Genomic DNA, 16,635 nt, shown 5'->3' on the forward strand with positions numbered 1-16,635 from the left:
CACGTCCGGCCATCATGCCATGATCCGCATGACTTGCTCAGCGACGTCTGAGAGCCACTCGCTCATCCAGGCATCACGGCTTCTCCATGCAAACCGGCAACACACACACACCACTCACTCTTGCATGTCATCATGCAACGAACTAGTCTCCTAACAAACTATGACTTGATCCTGGACAATAACTCGCACCGCAGCTAGCCTGCATGGCACGAACCTGGACATACCAAATTAACATGACACCACCACGGCGCAGCACACTAACGCACACACCATGGCACTGTCGTGGTTTATTCTAACAATCACCCCCTAAACCACAACACCCCCTACGCCCAGCCTACATGAGCGTATGCTCGTTGTCGACATCAGCGAGGAGAGCTGTTTCCTTCTTTTTCCCACGGCAGTCCTTGCCCATGTGGCCGCGCTCGCCGCACTCATAGCATCGCCCACGGAAGCGGCTCCCGCCACGTCCGCTTCCTGAGCTCGTGGTGCCACGAGCGTCGTCGTCGTCGTCGCGGCCACCGCCACGGCCGTTCTGTGCATCTCCCGCACGTGCACGATCCTTGTTGCATCGCTGACGACGACGCGCCTTCCACTGCTCCTCCGTGAGCAGCAGCTGCCCGGTGCACTCGCCTCCAAGCTCGCCGCCGCCACAACGCTCCTCGGCCACGTGCAGCCTGTCGACGAGCTCCTCGAGCGACATCTTCTTGAAGTCGACGAACATCTCGATGGAGCATGCAACTTGGTTAAACCTCGACGGCACAACCCGCAGCATCTTTTTGACGACGCGCTCGTCCTCCATGTCCTCGCCCAACTCGCGCAGCTCCGCGGCAATGGAGCCGATCCTCACGGCGAAGTCGTCGATCGCCTCGCCGTCCTTGAACGCCGCGTTCTCAAACTGCTTGAGGAGGTGCTGCGCCTTGGCTTCCTGCACACGCGCGTCTCCCACGCGCAGCGACTTGATCGCCTCCCAAGCCTCCTTGACCATCTTCTTCACGACGAGCCCAGACTTCATCTCCGGCGGCACACCGCGAAGAATGACAGCCAGTGCCCATCGATCCTTGCCGCGCTCGGCGTTGCCGCCCTCCACGGCATCCTAGAGCTCCATGCCCTCTAGGTTGCACTGCACTTCAAGTGCCCACTCGCGGTAGTTCGTCTTCGTCAGCTTTGGGATCTCGACGCCACCAAAACCGCGCTCCACCACGACCGTACGAGGCGAGCTGGCTTCACCCTTCTCATCACCACCGGCCATCGCCGTTGCCGCTGGCCGTCTGCGTGGGATCACACGCTTCTTCTTCGGCGGTTGTCGTGGTGGACTGATGGAACCTCCGTAGTACATACACCGGCTTTGGTACCAAGTGTTGGCTCTGCCCAGGAACACTCACACGAACGCAAAGAACAAGAAGCTCTGCGACGAACGCCCCGGTCGACGAACGGCCTGTATGTTGGCTTTCTTATTCACTGGACTTGGCCAATGAACACAGAGGAGTACAGGGGCTACAAATAGGCCATGGACTGGCAAGGAGCTAACCTCCACGTCCGGCCATCATGCCATGATCCGCATGACTTGCTCAGTGATGCCTGAGAGCCACTCGCTCATCCAGGCATCACGGCTTCTCCATGCAAACCGGCAACACACGCACACCACTCACTCTTGCATGTCATCATGCAACGAACTAGTCTCCTCACAAACTATGACTTGATCCTGGACACTAACTCGCACCGCAGCTAGCCTGCATGGCACGAACCTGGACATACCAAATTAACATGACACCACCACGGCGCAGCACACTAACGCACACACCATGGCACTGTCGTGGTTTATTCTAACATGACTGCTGAGTGATTTTGCGGCAGTGGGGAAGAGGAACAGGAGCCGCAGCAGATCGGGAGGATGGACAGATGGAAACGAGCATGCTCTCCCAACGCGAGAAGGGGCGTTTCCTGCTGCATGGGAACGCGGGAGGACTTTGTTTCGCACATGAGAAACGAATGACTACGGTTTTCAATGTCTCTCTTCCTTAATTCACCGGCCACATCTGCAAAAATACTTCATTAACATAGTATTTAATGTTATGGAAACTACAACTATTTCAGGGTTGGAAGTGCCCTAAGCGGGTATCGCTGGAGCTGCAGCTGCAGCTGCTCCCTTTTTAAAAAATGGGTAAAGTACATTTTTTAACCTCAAACTCGCATCCTTCAACCATGAAACCAGATAACAGACACCCTCCAACTGTCAAAACCAGACAAATTTAGTCCTCGACTAGTTTCAAAAGCGGTTTTCTATTTTCTAAAAGTTCGTAGTTGATTTATTTTAAATTATAAAAATATGAAACTAGTTCATGTTTTCTTCTAAAAATGTTATATATGTTGACGCTATATTTAAAATTGTTTAGGCCTTACTTGTTTTAAATAAATAACAAGCATGACAACGAGCAATAAAGCAATAGGAACATAAATAAACCAATTCCAGATACCTATATATAGATCATAAACAAGTAGAGAACATTTTTAGAAAAAAAACACTACTTTTGTATTTTTCTAATCTAAAATAAATACCAGCGGGGATAGTAATGCTACTGGGCTTGGCGCTCGCGTCCCGCCTCTGGAGTTGTTTTTGGCCAAAAGCAAGACGGTGCACGCACAGAGACGAAGGCAGCGAACTGTCATGTAAAAGAACAGAAAGTGAACAATTAAATTCCATGCGAAATTAAATTCCGTGCAAAATTAAAAACAAGTTTAAATATAGCATAAACATATATATATATATATATATATATATATATATATATATATAACATCTTTAGAATAAAACATGAACTAGTTTTATATTTTTATAATTTAAAATAAATTAATTACAAACTTCTAGAGATCGAACCAGATTTTTATTATTATTAGAAAATAGAAAACCACTTTTGAATTGTTCGGTTTTCACAGTTGTAGGGTATCCGTTATCCGGTTTTATAGTTGAAGGTTGAAAAACGAACTTCAATGCGAGTTGGAGGTTGAAAAATGTAAATTACCTTTAATAAATAATATCGAGGGTGCATTCTCTGTCTTCGTCTCTCCCGATGAGGCATCGATTTTGCCACTGTGATTTCCAAAGAGCACCCACATCGTAGTGAAAAACAATGCTTCGTTCTTTGTCTCTCCTGATGAAGCATCGAATTTGCGACTGTGACTACCAATGCTCACTTGAAAGATTCTAGCATCGAGGCTTCTATAGTCATCGATACTCCAAACAAGAAGTGCATAAAATATTATTTGTGACTGAGACTTATGAGAAAGGGAGCCATGGTACTTCACTGCAGAAAGTATGGGATGGGACCCACAATGTTCTGGCATCGATGGCATCCACTGCAAGCACCACAAAATGAGTTGAAGCATCACTCAGAATTTGACGTTGAGACGGTGTTCCAAACCCTGCTACACTGCGGGTGCTCTAAGCATGATGTCTCTCAAATTCTATTTTTGAGGTTAGCGTAACTGGCCATCTCTGTAAATTTTTGATTTTCACAGACCTTTCACAACTACGGAACAGCAGAATACTGCCGGTTTCAAAGGGCATATCACTGCCAGAATTTGAACCGGCACAGGCTAATCGGCAGTGATACGTGTTTGCTACCACTGCCTGTACTTCACCCGACACTGATAGGCCTAAAAAAAAAAGAATCCAGCAAGCATGATCATCCACAAATCATACAAGAAACAATTCATACATCACAAACGAGGAGGAATTCATGCAAGAAACCACCGCAGTTCATCTAAGAAACAATTCATACATCACAGACAAACGAGAAGGGATTCAACACATCACAAATCAACTCATCCACAAATCGATTTGTACATCACAGACAATGGAGAAGGGCTCAACACATCAACTCATCCACAAATTGATATCCCACAAACTGATTCATACACCATACAGGAAGGGGAGGGGAAGGGAGGCCAGGAGGACGAAGCCGCCGTTGGATCTACGCTGAGCCGCTCGCTAGTGCTAGGAGGAAGCCGCCGGTTGGATCCACGCTAAGCCACTCGCCAGCGTCAGGAGGAAGAAGCCGCCAGGGTGTATCTGCGCTCGCGCCGCTCGCCCACGCTCCCGCCGGGGTGGATTTGCGCTCGTGCCGTGTCGTGGTCCCGACCGCTCGCCGGCGCCTGCGGTGGCCTCGTGCCCACGCCGCGATGGGTCCCGACCGGTCGCCGGCGCCCGTGGCAGCCTCGTACCCGCGGATCACTGGCGGTTTGGTAATGCAACCCAACAGTGATAGATATTACTATCGACTTTTATTACCAACCGACAGTGATTATATCTATCACTGTCGGTTTGTTAGAAAATCCAACATTGGTAGCCTTTTTCCTTACTAACCGGCAGTGATGCATCTATCAGAGTCGGTTTTAAAATTCCGGCAGTGGTAGGGCCGGCAGTGATCGTTTATTATGTAGTAGTGTTTGTGACAAAGGCGGGGACAGTCCGTGTTTGCAAATCACTTATGCACGACTCTAAAAGCCCTTGTATGTGGTAGTATCTGTTAGATGGCAAAAAATGAGTAAATTGGGCAGATAGAAGCATGATTTGAGAAGCAAAATAATGTTGAAATTATTAAAAATACAAGTCACGTAACAATAATATAACTCTCTAAACAATGAATGATGGTATATTAATTTATCTATGAATTGATAACGTCACCATGTATCTGAAAATCTGGTTAAGCTGAAGGAGGCGCCGCCGTTGGTGAAGGAGCAGATAAGCAGGAGCACCATTTGCCTCACCGAGCTCTGGAGCTGTGCCAGGGCACGGCGAGGGTTCGCACGGTGTACCTCGCACAACTCTGAAAAAGCTACACCTGCCATTGTAAATATACATATGCACCAGAACTTATTAAGTAATACTACTAATTTCCATAGCCATGCATGTCTCAGTGTTCAAGTTAGCTTTTGTAACACATCTGTAAAGAGCCAACTTTCTTAGATTTATACCTTGTTTAATTTAGATATTGCAACCTTTATAGTATATATAGAAAGATAAATAGTTTGTATACTTTACTAAAAAACATATACTAGTGTTTGCATATGCCTAGCTGATTGTATTAGCTCAAAAACATATACTACCGTTTGCATATGCCTAGCTTTATAGTATATACTAGCAAAAATGCACGTGCATTCCAACGGGAATACCAGACACATAATCTATTGCAAGGTCACTTTTACGCCCGTGCGTTGCAACAGAAGAAAATAGAAACCCAAAAAATCAACAATTGTTATGAAAAAGTGGGGTTCAATACCAAATGTAGATCGGCCAAGAAGAGGCTCAGGATTTAAGATTCTTTTTTTTTCTATTAAGTAGGTTGTATATCATCAACAACATATACTTGAATTTAGTATCTTAATAGTATATAACTTCTCTTTTTCATAAAAGTAATTTAATGTTCATGACATATTAGTTACATTTAATTATTTGTCTTTGCGGAGCACGCCAGCAGGCCGCATGTTGATGAGCAGCCGCGTGATGAAGCTGCTAGTGCGGTGACGGAGGCACGCGAGGCTAGACCATTGTCACTAAGTTCCCGGTACGAAGGGTACGTGGAATGTGGATTGACAATTTAAGTTCTCTGTTTGCAAGGGGGTATACTTCTTTGGAATGGTTAGTTCACTTGATTCTTAAAAATTTGGAACTACATATATGGAACGTATAGTAGCTATAAAACGTGGATCGTAGTCTCGAGATATTTATTTAGTGAATTAACTACTATAATCTTAGATTGCATGTAGAGCATTAACGTTAATAGATTTTTCATGAATACGTGTTTGGGTTGTAGGTCCAATTAAATTAATAGTTGCATTAGGATATGTCTGGCAGGCCCGTTTTACTTGTAGTCTCCCATCCAGATTGCAGGCCCATATGGACATGGCTCCATCACACGATGAAACCAGCGTTGCTCCGCCGCCAGCGCCCGATCCCAGCACCACGCCACCGCCGACGTCCGGCCCCAGCTACTACCAGAGTCCTCAAATTTATCAAGTATTTTTATGTTTGCCGAGTGTATTTTATTAGGCACTCGACGAACAAGTTCCTTGCCGAGTGCCACGCTAAAAACACTTGGCAAAAAAAAAAACACTCGACAAATAGGACGTTTTGCCGAGTTTAAAAAAAAACACTCGGCAAAGAGGTGGCTTGCCAAGTGTTAAAAAAATACACTCAACAAACAAAAAAAAAATCTTTTTTCTGAAAGAGAAGGAGAAGAAAAAAATAAAAAAACTTTGTCGAATGCTCAGATCTAAAACACTCGGCAAAAAAAAGTAGTAGAAGAAAAAATTTAAAAACAAAAACTTTGCCGAGTGTCCCATCTGAGAGACTTGGCAAACAATAAAAATATCTACTTAACCTAACCGCGTCCAGCACCCCACCCGCCCTCCCGTCCCCACCCCTTCTCTCTCCTCCCGCCCCCCGCGCCCCCTCCCCTTCTCCACGCACGTGCACGCGCCGCCCCCTCCTCCCTCTTGGCGCCGACGCGGCCCTGCCCTCCCCTTCTCCCTCGTCGGCGCAGCCTGCCCTCCCCTCGTCCCTCGTCGGAGCGGCCCGCCCTCCCTCTCTCGGATCCGGCTGCGTCGCCCCTCTCCCGGCCCTCCCTCTCCAGATCCGGCGGTGACGGGCATGGTGGTGGTGGCGGAGGGAGGAGCGGCGGATCCGGTGGCGTGCTTGTCGGTGTTCGCAGCTCCACGAGGAAGGAATGGGCGACGCGCGACGCTGGTGAGGACGGGCTTGGGCGAGGCTCGTCGAGGTGGATGGCACAGCGGTGGAGGCTCGACACCGCGGCTTCCTGGCGACGGCGAGCAGAGGTGGCCGCGGCGAGGGCGTCGCAGCTCAGCGGCGTGGCGGAGTAGGAGCCCGCGATGGTCGCGGATGACGACGTCGCTGTGGCGAGCGGCTCGAGGAGGCGGCTTTGCTGGTGGCGCGGTGGTGGTGCAGTGTGGTGGGGCCCTCCCTTCTCCCCCGACGTGGTGGCCACGGCGTGGATGGTGGTGGTGCGGCGTGGTGGGGCCCTCCCTTCTTCGCTGGCGTGCTTTATTTTTATTTTTTTTGAAAAAAAAGTTTACCGAGTGTTTTTTAGGTTGCCGAGAGCCCGACAGAAAACACTCGGCAAACTAGCGTTTGCCGTTAACAAGTTTGCCGAGTGTCGTTTGACCTTTGCCTAGTGTTTTTGAGACTTCGTCGAGTGCCCTGTCACTTGGCAAATATCCTGTATCCGGTAGTGAGAGTTGCGTCGCGCAGCCACCCAGCATCGAGCCGTCGCCCACCTCCAGAGCCGCGTTGCGGATCTCTGCAGCTTCGCTGCATCGCAGTTGCTAGGTTCATCCTCTCGACGATCCAATGTGTTGTGGTTATCGCCGTATGCCAACGAGTTTGCATCCGACATCGAGCTCAAGAACATCCGTCTTTGGGTCTTTTGGCAACGTAGCTAAGGGGATGGCGGCCTTTATCAACGTCAAAGTCTTCCCAATGCGTGACGTGTGGGTATGGAACGAGATTAGCATGTTTGCATGATTCGGTCTCAGTTTTGCATTTGGGCATGCACGGTTCGATTTCCTATTGCAATATCGGGGGACCATCGGAACGGGGCCGTAAATTTATTTTTTTTTGTCTGAAGGTTCCTCCATGGCCGAGACTGAGATACTTTGGCCCCGTTCGCTGGTCTGAAACTTGGCTGAAAAATATTGTTCCGGCTAAATTGTTGTGAGGGAAAAATACTATTCCGACTGAAAAAGAAGTCGAACAAACTGAATATGGGGTAAGGCGAACATAGCCTTTAGGATTATTAGGTTGAACGAAAAATTAAGTTATCCAGAAATTTTGCCCTTTAGTATTATATAGGTATAGATATAAATATATTGTACCAAATTATGATCAGTCAATTAAATAAATATATATTTCATGCAGGTGCGTCCTGCAATAGGGAGAACAGTGGCACTAGGACTTGGCACCGACAGCAAAAGATCCGCCAATGTCGTTTTTTATGGTAGTTTCAATGCTAAAAACTACTGCACTGCATCTTCATAAATTTTCTTATCTACTTGCAGTCTTACTGGAAACTGGAAGTTGACTAATTCTCTCCGGTGTTCCCTTCTTCAAATGTGGAATTGCATAATGCTACCCTCCTTTTGATATTGGCAGGAGTGCCTACATAAAGAAGAAAAAAAATATGGTTTGCATGGGACTGTTCATTCAAGGTTTGCATGCAGAAAGCTTTGGCTCATTTGAAAAATAGAACATGGTTTGCATGCGATGGAGTACCTGAGTCGAATGCCACAGCATCAGCTTCATCTCCGCGCGTCTGCTTGAGGCACGGCATCTGCTCCTTCAACTTGCTGCAAGATGTGTGCACCGCTGCCCGCTTCAGGTTCAACCACGACGTCTCCATAGACTACTTCATCGTCGCCATCAACTGTGTTGTGGTCACCTTCATCTTGGCCATCTTCACCTTCGTCGTCGTCGTCGTCGTCGTCAGATGTATCATTGCCATTAAGTACACAGCTCATACAATGAAAACATATAGAAAAAGAAAACTCTCAGTGATTACCTCTGTTGCCGGGGTCCCAAACATAATCATAGCTCAAATCATGTATGTCTCCCTCAAATTCCTCAATCTCATCCAGTTGATAGGCTCGTTCAAATCTAAACCAGGCATGGTGTTCAAATGAAGAAGCAAGATTACATAAAGGAATGTGCTGTCAGTCATACATAAGCATTGCCTATTTATAGGAGCACAAATGAGCCATTAGTGGCGCCACTTGCTAAAATATTTTCATGCGCGCCAAATTAGTTAGGCGCCGGCAGCTGAAAAAATAGCGCGGGCGTAGATGCATGCCGAAAAAAATAGCAGGCCAGGAAAAATTGCTGCGATTTGCATCTGCACGCATGCGTGCGTGTAGGCGTGAGATTTGCATCTGCATGCATGCATCTGCATGCGTGCGTGCGCGGGTGAGATTTGCATTTGCATGCATACGTGTAGGCCCAAAGAAAAATTGTTGCGGCTACATGCATGAAACCCGGTAGGATTCCGCGGGCCAGGAAAAAAACGGGGGCGGCTGCAGGGTGCATGCATGCATGGGAGAAGCCGTAGCGCGCGCTCGGTTAACGGCGCGTGACGAAGAATCCGTAGCGTCGAGTTATTACGAGGCGGAACCGAACGGTTTTTTCTAAAAACGAGCAGTGATTAATGTCTTTCTTGGTCTTTGCATTTTTTGAGTTACGCCTAGTATCCTGAGACGGAGGGAGTACACACGGTTTCTATAGTTGTCTCGTTAGCAAAAAAAATTATCTATAGAAACTATTTCACACAATGAAGATGTTTTTAGGTAATAAATATTGGTCTTTTTTTTTTTCTCTGTCTGCCTTATCCCTTCCTCCCCCTCTCTCTCTCCGTTCGTTCTCTGCCAAGCAAATCACGAGAGAAGCAGCACGCGGTACCGGTGCAACAGCATGTGGGAGCGCGGGCGGCGGCTGACACCAGAGCAAGCGCACGCGGCGCAGCAGGTGAGCACGCGTGGCGGACTGGCGGCCGGCACGCCAGCGAGCGTACGCGGTGCTGGCAGGCGAGCGTGGCGGCATGGGCGAAGGCATGCGGCGGCCGGTACGCGAGCGGACGCAGTGCTGGCAGGCGAGCGCGGCGGCCGGTACGCGAGGGCGATGAGCGAGCAGTGATCTAGTGCGGCCGGTACGCGAGCACGGCAAGCGAGCAGAGCTCCAGCGTGGCTGGTACGCGAGCGTGGCGAGCGAGCAGAGCACCAGCGCGGCGGCGCAGGCGAGCTCCCCCAGCGGCGCGCGAGCACAGCTCCAACGCGGCAGCGCGGTGGCGGCTTGCGAGCGCACGTAGGGGCGGTGGGCGAGTACTCGAAGCGGCCCGCGAGCGCGCATAGCGGTGGCGCGGGCGAGGGCACGCGATAGAAATGGCCGGTTTCTTCCCAACGCCAAAATCGTCGTTTCTTCGTGCCTCGGTTCTAGCGGAGACGTCGTTTCTCTCTAAAGCAACGATTTCATCTATTCTTTCTCTCTCCTTATTAATTAGACGGCCACATCATCATTTTACTTAGTTGGTAGGTCATTTAATAGAGATAGAAACCACAATTAATTCTCTATTACTGTCCTTATTATTATAACTCAGATCGGCAGCATTCAATGATTAGTTGATTAGTAAGGCTAGTCTTAGGGAGTGTTTGGATCCAGTGACTAAAATTTAGGAGGTATGTCGGAAGGATGTTGCATAGGATATTCGGATACTAATAAAAAAATAAATTACATAATCCGTCAGTACTCCACGAGACAAAATTTTTAAGCCTAATTAATCCATCATTAGCACGTGTTTACTATAGCAAAACATTGTCGAATCATGAACTAATTAGGCTTAAAAGATTCGTCTCACAAATTAGTCGTAAACTATGTAATTAGTTTCGTAATTAGTGTATATTTAATACTACATGCATGTGTCCAAACATTCGATGGGACAACGACTAAAATTTAGGAGGTGCAACCAAACACCCCCTTAGTGGATAATTTCATAGCGTTGTTTTCAAGATAATGAAAACTTGGATGAAACACCAATTCTCAATGCAAAGTTTCATTCTAGAGTTTCATGACTCATAGATAGGTAAACATGCGAAGAGATGAAACTCATTTCTTCTCTCTCTTCTTAAATACACTGCCATGTCATCAAAATACCTATGTGACAACCTATTTAATATAAATAAAACTCTAATAAAACTTTCACTGTGGCCTAAGGACAGTCTCAATGGTATTTCATCAGAGTTTTATGGAGATTAAATATGTTGATGTGACACCGTATCAATGAAGAGAGAGATGATAAGAGTTTTATAGAAGTAGAGAGAGTTTCATGGGGACGAAACTTTGTTGCACCGTTTTCAAAATATGGATATGTTGAAAACTGAGACATAAAACCCATATTGAGACTGATCTAATAGCGTAACAATTCTTGTAAGACATTGCGAAGCCGCCGGCCATGTATTATTCGTTAGAACTGAAGTCTTGTTTAAATCCAGGGTGTAAAATTTTAGGGTATCACATCGGGTGTCACATGGGGGTGTCGCATAAGGTGTTCGAATCACTAGTAGAGAACAGACCTTTGATCCTCGGCCAAAATGGGCTCTAGTCCCAGAATTTTTTGCACCCGGGACTAGAGATACCTTTAGTCCCGGTTGGTGGCTCCAACCGGGACTAAAGGTCCCTGCCCAACGGCTACTGCGCCAGACAGAGGTGGCAGGGACCTTTAGTCCCGGTTGGAGCCACCAACCAGGGACTAAAGGTATACTTTTACTCCCGGTTGGTGGCTCCAACCGGGAGTAAAGGTCTACTCCCGGGCCGTGGCTGCGCCCGGGGTTGGAAAGTTACCTTTAGTCCCGGTTGGAGCCACCAACCGGGACTAAAGGTCCCCCCTTTATATCCCGGCCGTCTCCTTCCTCCCCTGAGCCCGAGCTCAGCACATTTTGAAGCTCACTGCAGTAGTGTTCTTGCTTCCTCCCTCCCTCCATTGTTCCTCCATCCATTCTTCGATTCCTCCGTCGATTTCTTCGATTTCTCCGTCGATTCTTCAGTTGTAAAGGTTACCAATCTCATACTCTCATTTTTCACCATTGTCTTATCTCATTTTGTTCACTATATATATATGGTTCTTTATTGTGGTTTTTTTCATTTGTAAGCAATTTGAGCTCAAAATCACTTCAAGCTTGCATATTTACATGAAAGAAGGTTAAAGTAGCTAGTTGAACTTGCGGACCGTGTTCATCTCGGCGACCATGTTCTCTGCCGAGCGGTAACGGACGTCAAGGAGGAGCTTTGATTCTACGAGGGAGAGCGGCAACGGTCGTGGAAGACCGTGTTCCCTTCCTCGTAGAATCGGAGCTCTTCCGTGGCAAGTACGGTGCCGTCCGGTGGAGAAATGCTCGCCGAGATGATCACGTAAGCAAGTTCAACTAGTACGGATGGTTATTTATTCACATGTCCCGATATCGTCGCAGTAGTCTGTCAATCACCGTACTTTTTATTTTAACTTTTTATGAAATGAAAAACTTAGAAAATAGTTAGAAAATTATAGAAAATCCGTACTAGTTGAACTTGCGGACCGTGTTCAGCTCGGCGAGCATGTTCTCTGTCGAGCGGTAACGGACATCAAGGAGGAGCTTTGATTCTACGAGGGAGAGCGACAACGGTCGTGGAAGACCGTGTTCCCTTCCTCGTAGAATCGGAGCTCTTCCTTGACCAAGTACGGTGCCGTCCGGTGGAGAAATGCTCGCCGAGATGATCACGTAAGCAAGGTCAACTAGTACAGATGGTTATTTATTAAAACATGTTTTTGAGCTATAGTGTATTAAAAAATGAGTATAGAGATATAGATAATTTTATAGTTTCTTAATTTTATTTGTTTATAAAATAAGAAATTTATAGTGTATTAAAAATGAGTATAGAGAGAAGATGGCAACTGCTTCATTGTTTAGAGATATAGATAATTTTATAGTTTCTTAATTTTATTTGTTTATAAAATGAGAAATTTATAGTGTATTAAAAAATGAGTTTAGAGAGTAGATGGCAACTGCTTCCGGGTCCTCGGCCTCTCATGGGTTTCCAAAGCGACTTAGGCCGGGCCTCCCTCTCATTCCATGCGGCAAGTGTCGTGATGAGACGAAGATTGTGATGGAGTACCGAGTGAAGAAGGAGGGTCCCAACAAGGATCGTATCTTCTACAAGTGTCCGGATCGCAATGTGAGTTATTTTATCATATTTAATGATTATGGTTAGTTTATACCTATTTTCATGATGGTTGTGATTAAAGTTCTAATTTTTTGTTTTAATTTCAGTGGGATGGCAGTGGACGATGTTCAGGCTTCTACTGGGAGGAAGAGTATGTTGAACTCGTGCAAAAATATCTTGCACAACAGGCAGATACGGCGGCTAATGAGGCAGTGATCCAGCCGAAGAAGCCCAAAGATGTTGCACAATCAGGGATCTGTCTGTTTTAGTTGAGATTGGTCGTGAAATCCTTGTGCTCCTGAAATGTATTTTAGCTTTAGTTCTTTTAGTTGTAGTTGGGATTGTCTACATTGTAGCGATGCTTTCATAAATTTGTACCTTTTGTGGTGGCACACATGTTGTATAAATAATTAATTATGATCTAGGTTTTAATATGGTATTTATGTCATGTAATGCAGATGAGCCGGCATTGGATGTACAATGCTGATCGCCGCTCCCAAGAGTTCATTGACGGCGTGCATTCTTTGTTACGTGCGGCCGAGGCAAACAAACGCGACGGTTTCATGTGCTGCCCATGTGCCATATGTAAGAATACGGTGGAATATCCTTGCTCAAGGACTCTTCATTCACACTTGTTCAAGTCGGGTTTCATGCCAAACTATATTTGTTGGACGAAGCACGGAGAAACCTGGCGTTGTAATGGAAGAAGGTGAAGAAGAACAATGGGACGACAATGATATTATTCCCGATGGTGCGTGCTTCAATGATACTGCAATGGGAGAAGCTGAAGAAGAGGTAGCCACAGAAGATGAGCCTGCTGATGATCTTTGTCAGGTCATTCATGACGCACAAAGAGAATGTGAAAGTGAAAAGGAGAAGATCAAGTTCGAGCGGATGCTAGAAGATCACAACAAATTAGTTGTACCCAACTTGTGATGCAGGGCAGAAAAAGTTGGGAACCACACTAGAATTGCTGCAATGGAAGGCAAAGAATGGTGTATCTAACAAGGGATTTGGAGAGTTACTAAAAATCCAAAAGAAGATGCTTCCTGAAGGACAATGAATTACCCGCTACTACCTACGAAGCAAAACAAGTTGTCTGTCCTATGGGGCTAGAAATCGAGAAGATACATGCATGTCCTAATGACTGCATGCTGTACCATGGCAAAGAGTACGAGAAATTGGATGCATGCCCGGTATGCCATGCATCGCGGTATAAGATCAGACGAGATGACCCTGGTGATGTTGAGGGCGAACGTCCGCGGAAGAAAATCCCTGCCAAGGTTATGTGGTATGCTCCTATAATACCACGCTTGAAACGTCTGTTCAGAAACAAAGAACATGCAAAATTGTTGCGATGGCACAAAGAAGACCGTAAGGTAGACAATATGTTGAGACACCCTGCTGATGGGTCCTAGTGGAGAGCAATCGACAGAGAATTCCCGAAGTTTGCAAATGACGCAAGAAACTTAAGGTTTGCTTTAAGTACAGATGGTATCAATCCTTTTGGAGAGCAGAACAGTAGTCATAGCACTTGGCCTGTTACTCTAAGTATCTACAACCTTCCTCCTTGGTTATGCATGAAGCGAAAGTTCATTATGATGCCTGTGCTCATCCAAGGCCCGAAGCAACCTGGCAATGACATCGATGTGTACCTGAGACCACTTATTGATGAACTTCTCATTTTGTGGAATAAAGAAGGTGTACAGTGTGTGGGATGAGTATAAACAGGAACACTTTGATCTGCGAGCATTGTTGTTCGTAACAATCAATGATTGGCCTGCTCTAAGTAATCTTTCAGGACAGTCAAACAAGGGATATAATGCATGCACACACTGCTTCGGTGATATTAGAGGTGTATTCTTAAAAAAATGTCGAAAGGTCGTGTACCTTGGCCATCGTCGATTTCTTCCTGCAAATCACCCCGTAAGAAAGAAAGGCAAGCATTTTAAAGGGAAGGCAGACCACCTGACCAAGCCTCGCAACCAAACCGGTGAGGATATACTCGATATGGTCAATGATGTGAAAGTCGTCTTTGGAAAAGGACATGGCAGCCAACCTGTTCCGAACGACTGCTAACGGTCACGCACCCATGTGGAAGAAGTCCATATTTTGGGACCTACCCTATTGGCAAGTCCTAGAGGTCCGCAGCTCGATCGACGTGATGCACCTGACGAAGAATCTTTGTGTGAACCTGCTAGGCTTCATGGGTGTGTATGGAAAGCCTAAGGACACATTTGAAGCACGACAGGACCTGCGTTGTTTGAGAGAAAGAGACAACCTGCATCCAGAGAAGACAGATGATGGACGCCATTACTTACGTCCTGCCAGCTACACTCTAAGCAAAGAGGAGAAGGAAATCATGTTTGAATGCTTAAACAACATCAAGGTACCATCTGGATTCTCCTCGAATATATAGGGTATTATAAATGTGCCAGAGAAGAAATTCTGTAACTTAAAGTCCCATGACTGTCACGTTCTCATGACGCAATTACTTCCTAGTTGCATTAAGAGGAATTCTACCTCCAAATGTACGTCTAGCCACCGTGAAGCTATGTGCATTCCTCAATGCAATTTCTCAGAAGGCAATTGATCCAACTGATCTAGCTAAACTACAGAATGATGTGGTTCAATGTCTCGTCAGCTTTGAGTTGGTGTTCCCTCCTTCCTTCTTTGATATCATGACACACCTCCTAGTTCACCTAGTCAAGGAGATTTTCATTCTCGGTCCTGTGTTCCTACACAACATGTTCCCCTTAGAGAGATTCATGGGAGTCCTGAAGAAATATGTTCACAACCGTGCTCGCCCAGAAGGAAGCATTGCCAAGGGCTATGGAACAGAAGAGGTCATTGAGTTCTGTGTTGACTTTATTCCTCGACCTTGACTCGATTGGTGTTCCTGAATCGAGACATGAGGGGAGACTAAGCGGAAAGGGGACACTAGGGAGGAAAACATATATTGGTACGGAGGATGATTATTTCAATAAAGCGCACTACACAGTTCTACTAGAACTCCTCTTTGGTAGATCCAGTATATTGAAACACACAAGGATCTCTTACGATCCGAGTTTCTAGGGAAGACTGAAGCTTGGATTACGCGTAAGCACATAGGAAACTTTCGGCGGTTGGTTGCGAAAAAAATGTCAAGGTGATGAGAGCATCCATGAGCAACTGTATTTATTGGCTATGCAACCATCATGGCATATCAGTAACATACAAAGGGTACGAGATAAATGGGAACATATTCTACACAGTAGCCCAAGATAAAAGGAGTACCAACCAAAATAGTGGTGTCCGCATAGATGCCACAGACCCAGAATGGGAATAAGCAGACATATTATGGCCGCATAGATGAAATATGGGAACTAGAATATGCACCTACTTTGAAGATCCCATTGTTCAAGTGCCAATGGGTCAAGGTGACCGGAGGCGGGGTAACAGTAGACAACGAGTATGGAATGACAACAGTAGACCTTAGTAATATTGGGTACAAAGACGAACCATTCGTCCTTGCCAAGGAATGTGAATCAGGTGTTCTATGTCAATGATATGTCTACCAAACCAAAAAGAGGGAAAAACGATAATGACTCAACCAAAGAGTCAAAGCGCCACATAGTTCTTTCAGGGAAAAGAGTCATCGTGGGAATCGAGGACAAGTCGGACATGTCAGAAGATTATGAAAAGTATGACCGAATTCCGCCCTTCAAAGTGAACAAAGACCCTAGCATCTTGGTAAATGATGAGGACATCTCCATGGTTACGACGCGATCATAACCAAGGGACATACATAAAGAAGTTCACTGCTGTGCCCACTTGATGATATAGTGATTTAATGTAGTGTGTGTTTGAGATATTATGTAATAATTGTGAATTCAGATGTT

General features: G+C 46.2%; 1 protein-coding gene across 1 annotated transcript; it reads right to left on the bottom strand.

Annotated features, from left to right (window-relative positions):
• Positions 1 to 334: 334 nt before the first annotated feature.
• On the bottom strand, positions 335 to 1,012 carry LOC136516186 (uncharacterized). Its single transcript, XM_066509551.1, has one exon. The coding sequence runs from the start codon at positions 1,010 to 1,012 to the stop codon at positions 335 to 337; it is 678 nt and encodes a 225-aa protein (XP_066365648.1).
• Between the last annotated feature and the right edge of the window lie 15,623 nt (positions 1,013 to 16,635).

Source organism: Miscanthus floridulus, chromosome 17, assembly GCF_019320115.1.
Source record: "Miscanthus floridulus cultivar M001 chromosome 17, ASM1932011v1, whole genome shotgun sequence".
NCBI lineage: Eukaryota > Viridiplantae > Streptophyta > Magnoliopsida > Poales > Poaceae > Miscanthus > Miscanthus floridulus.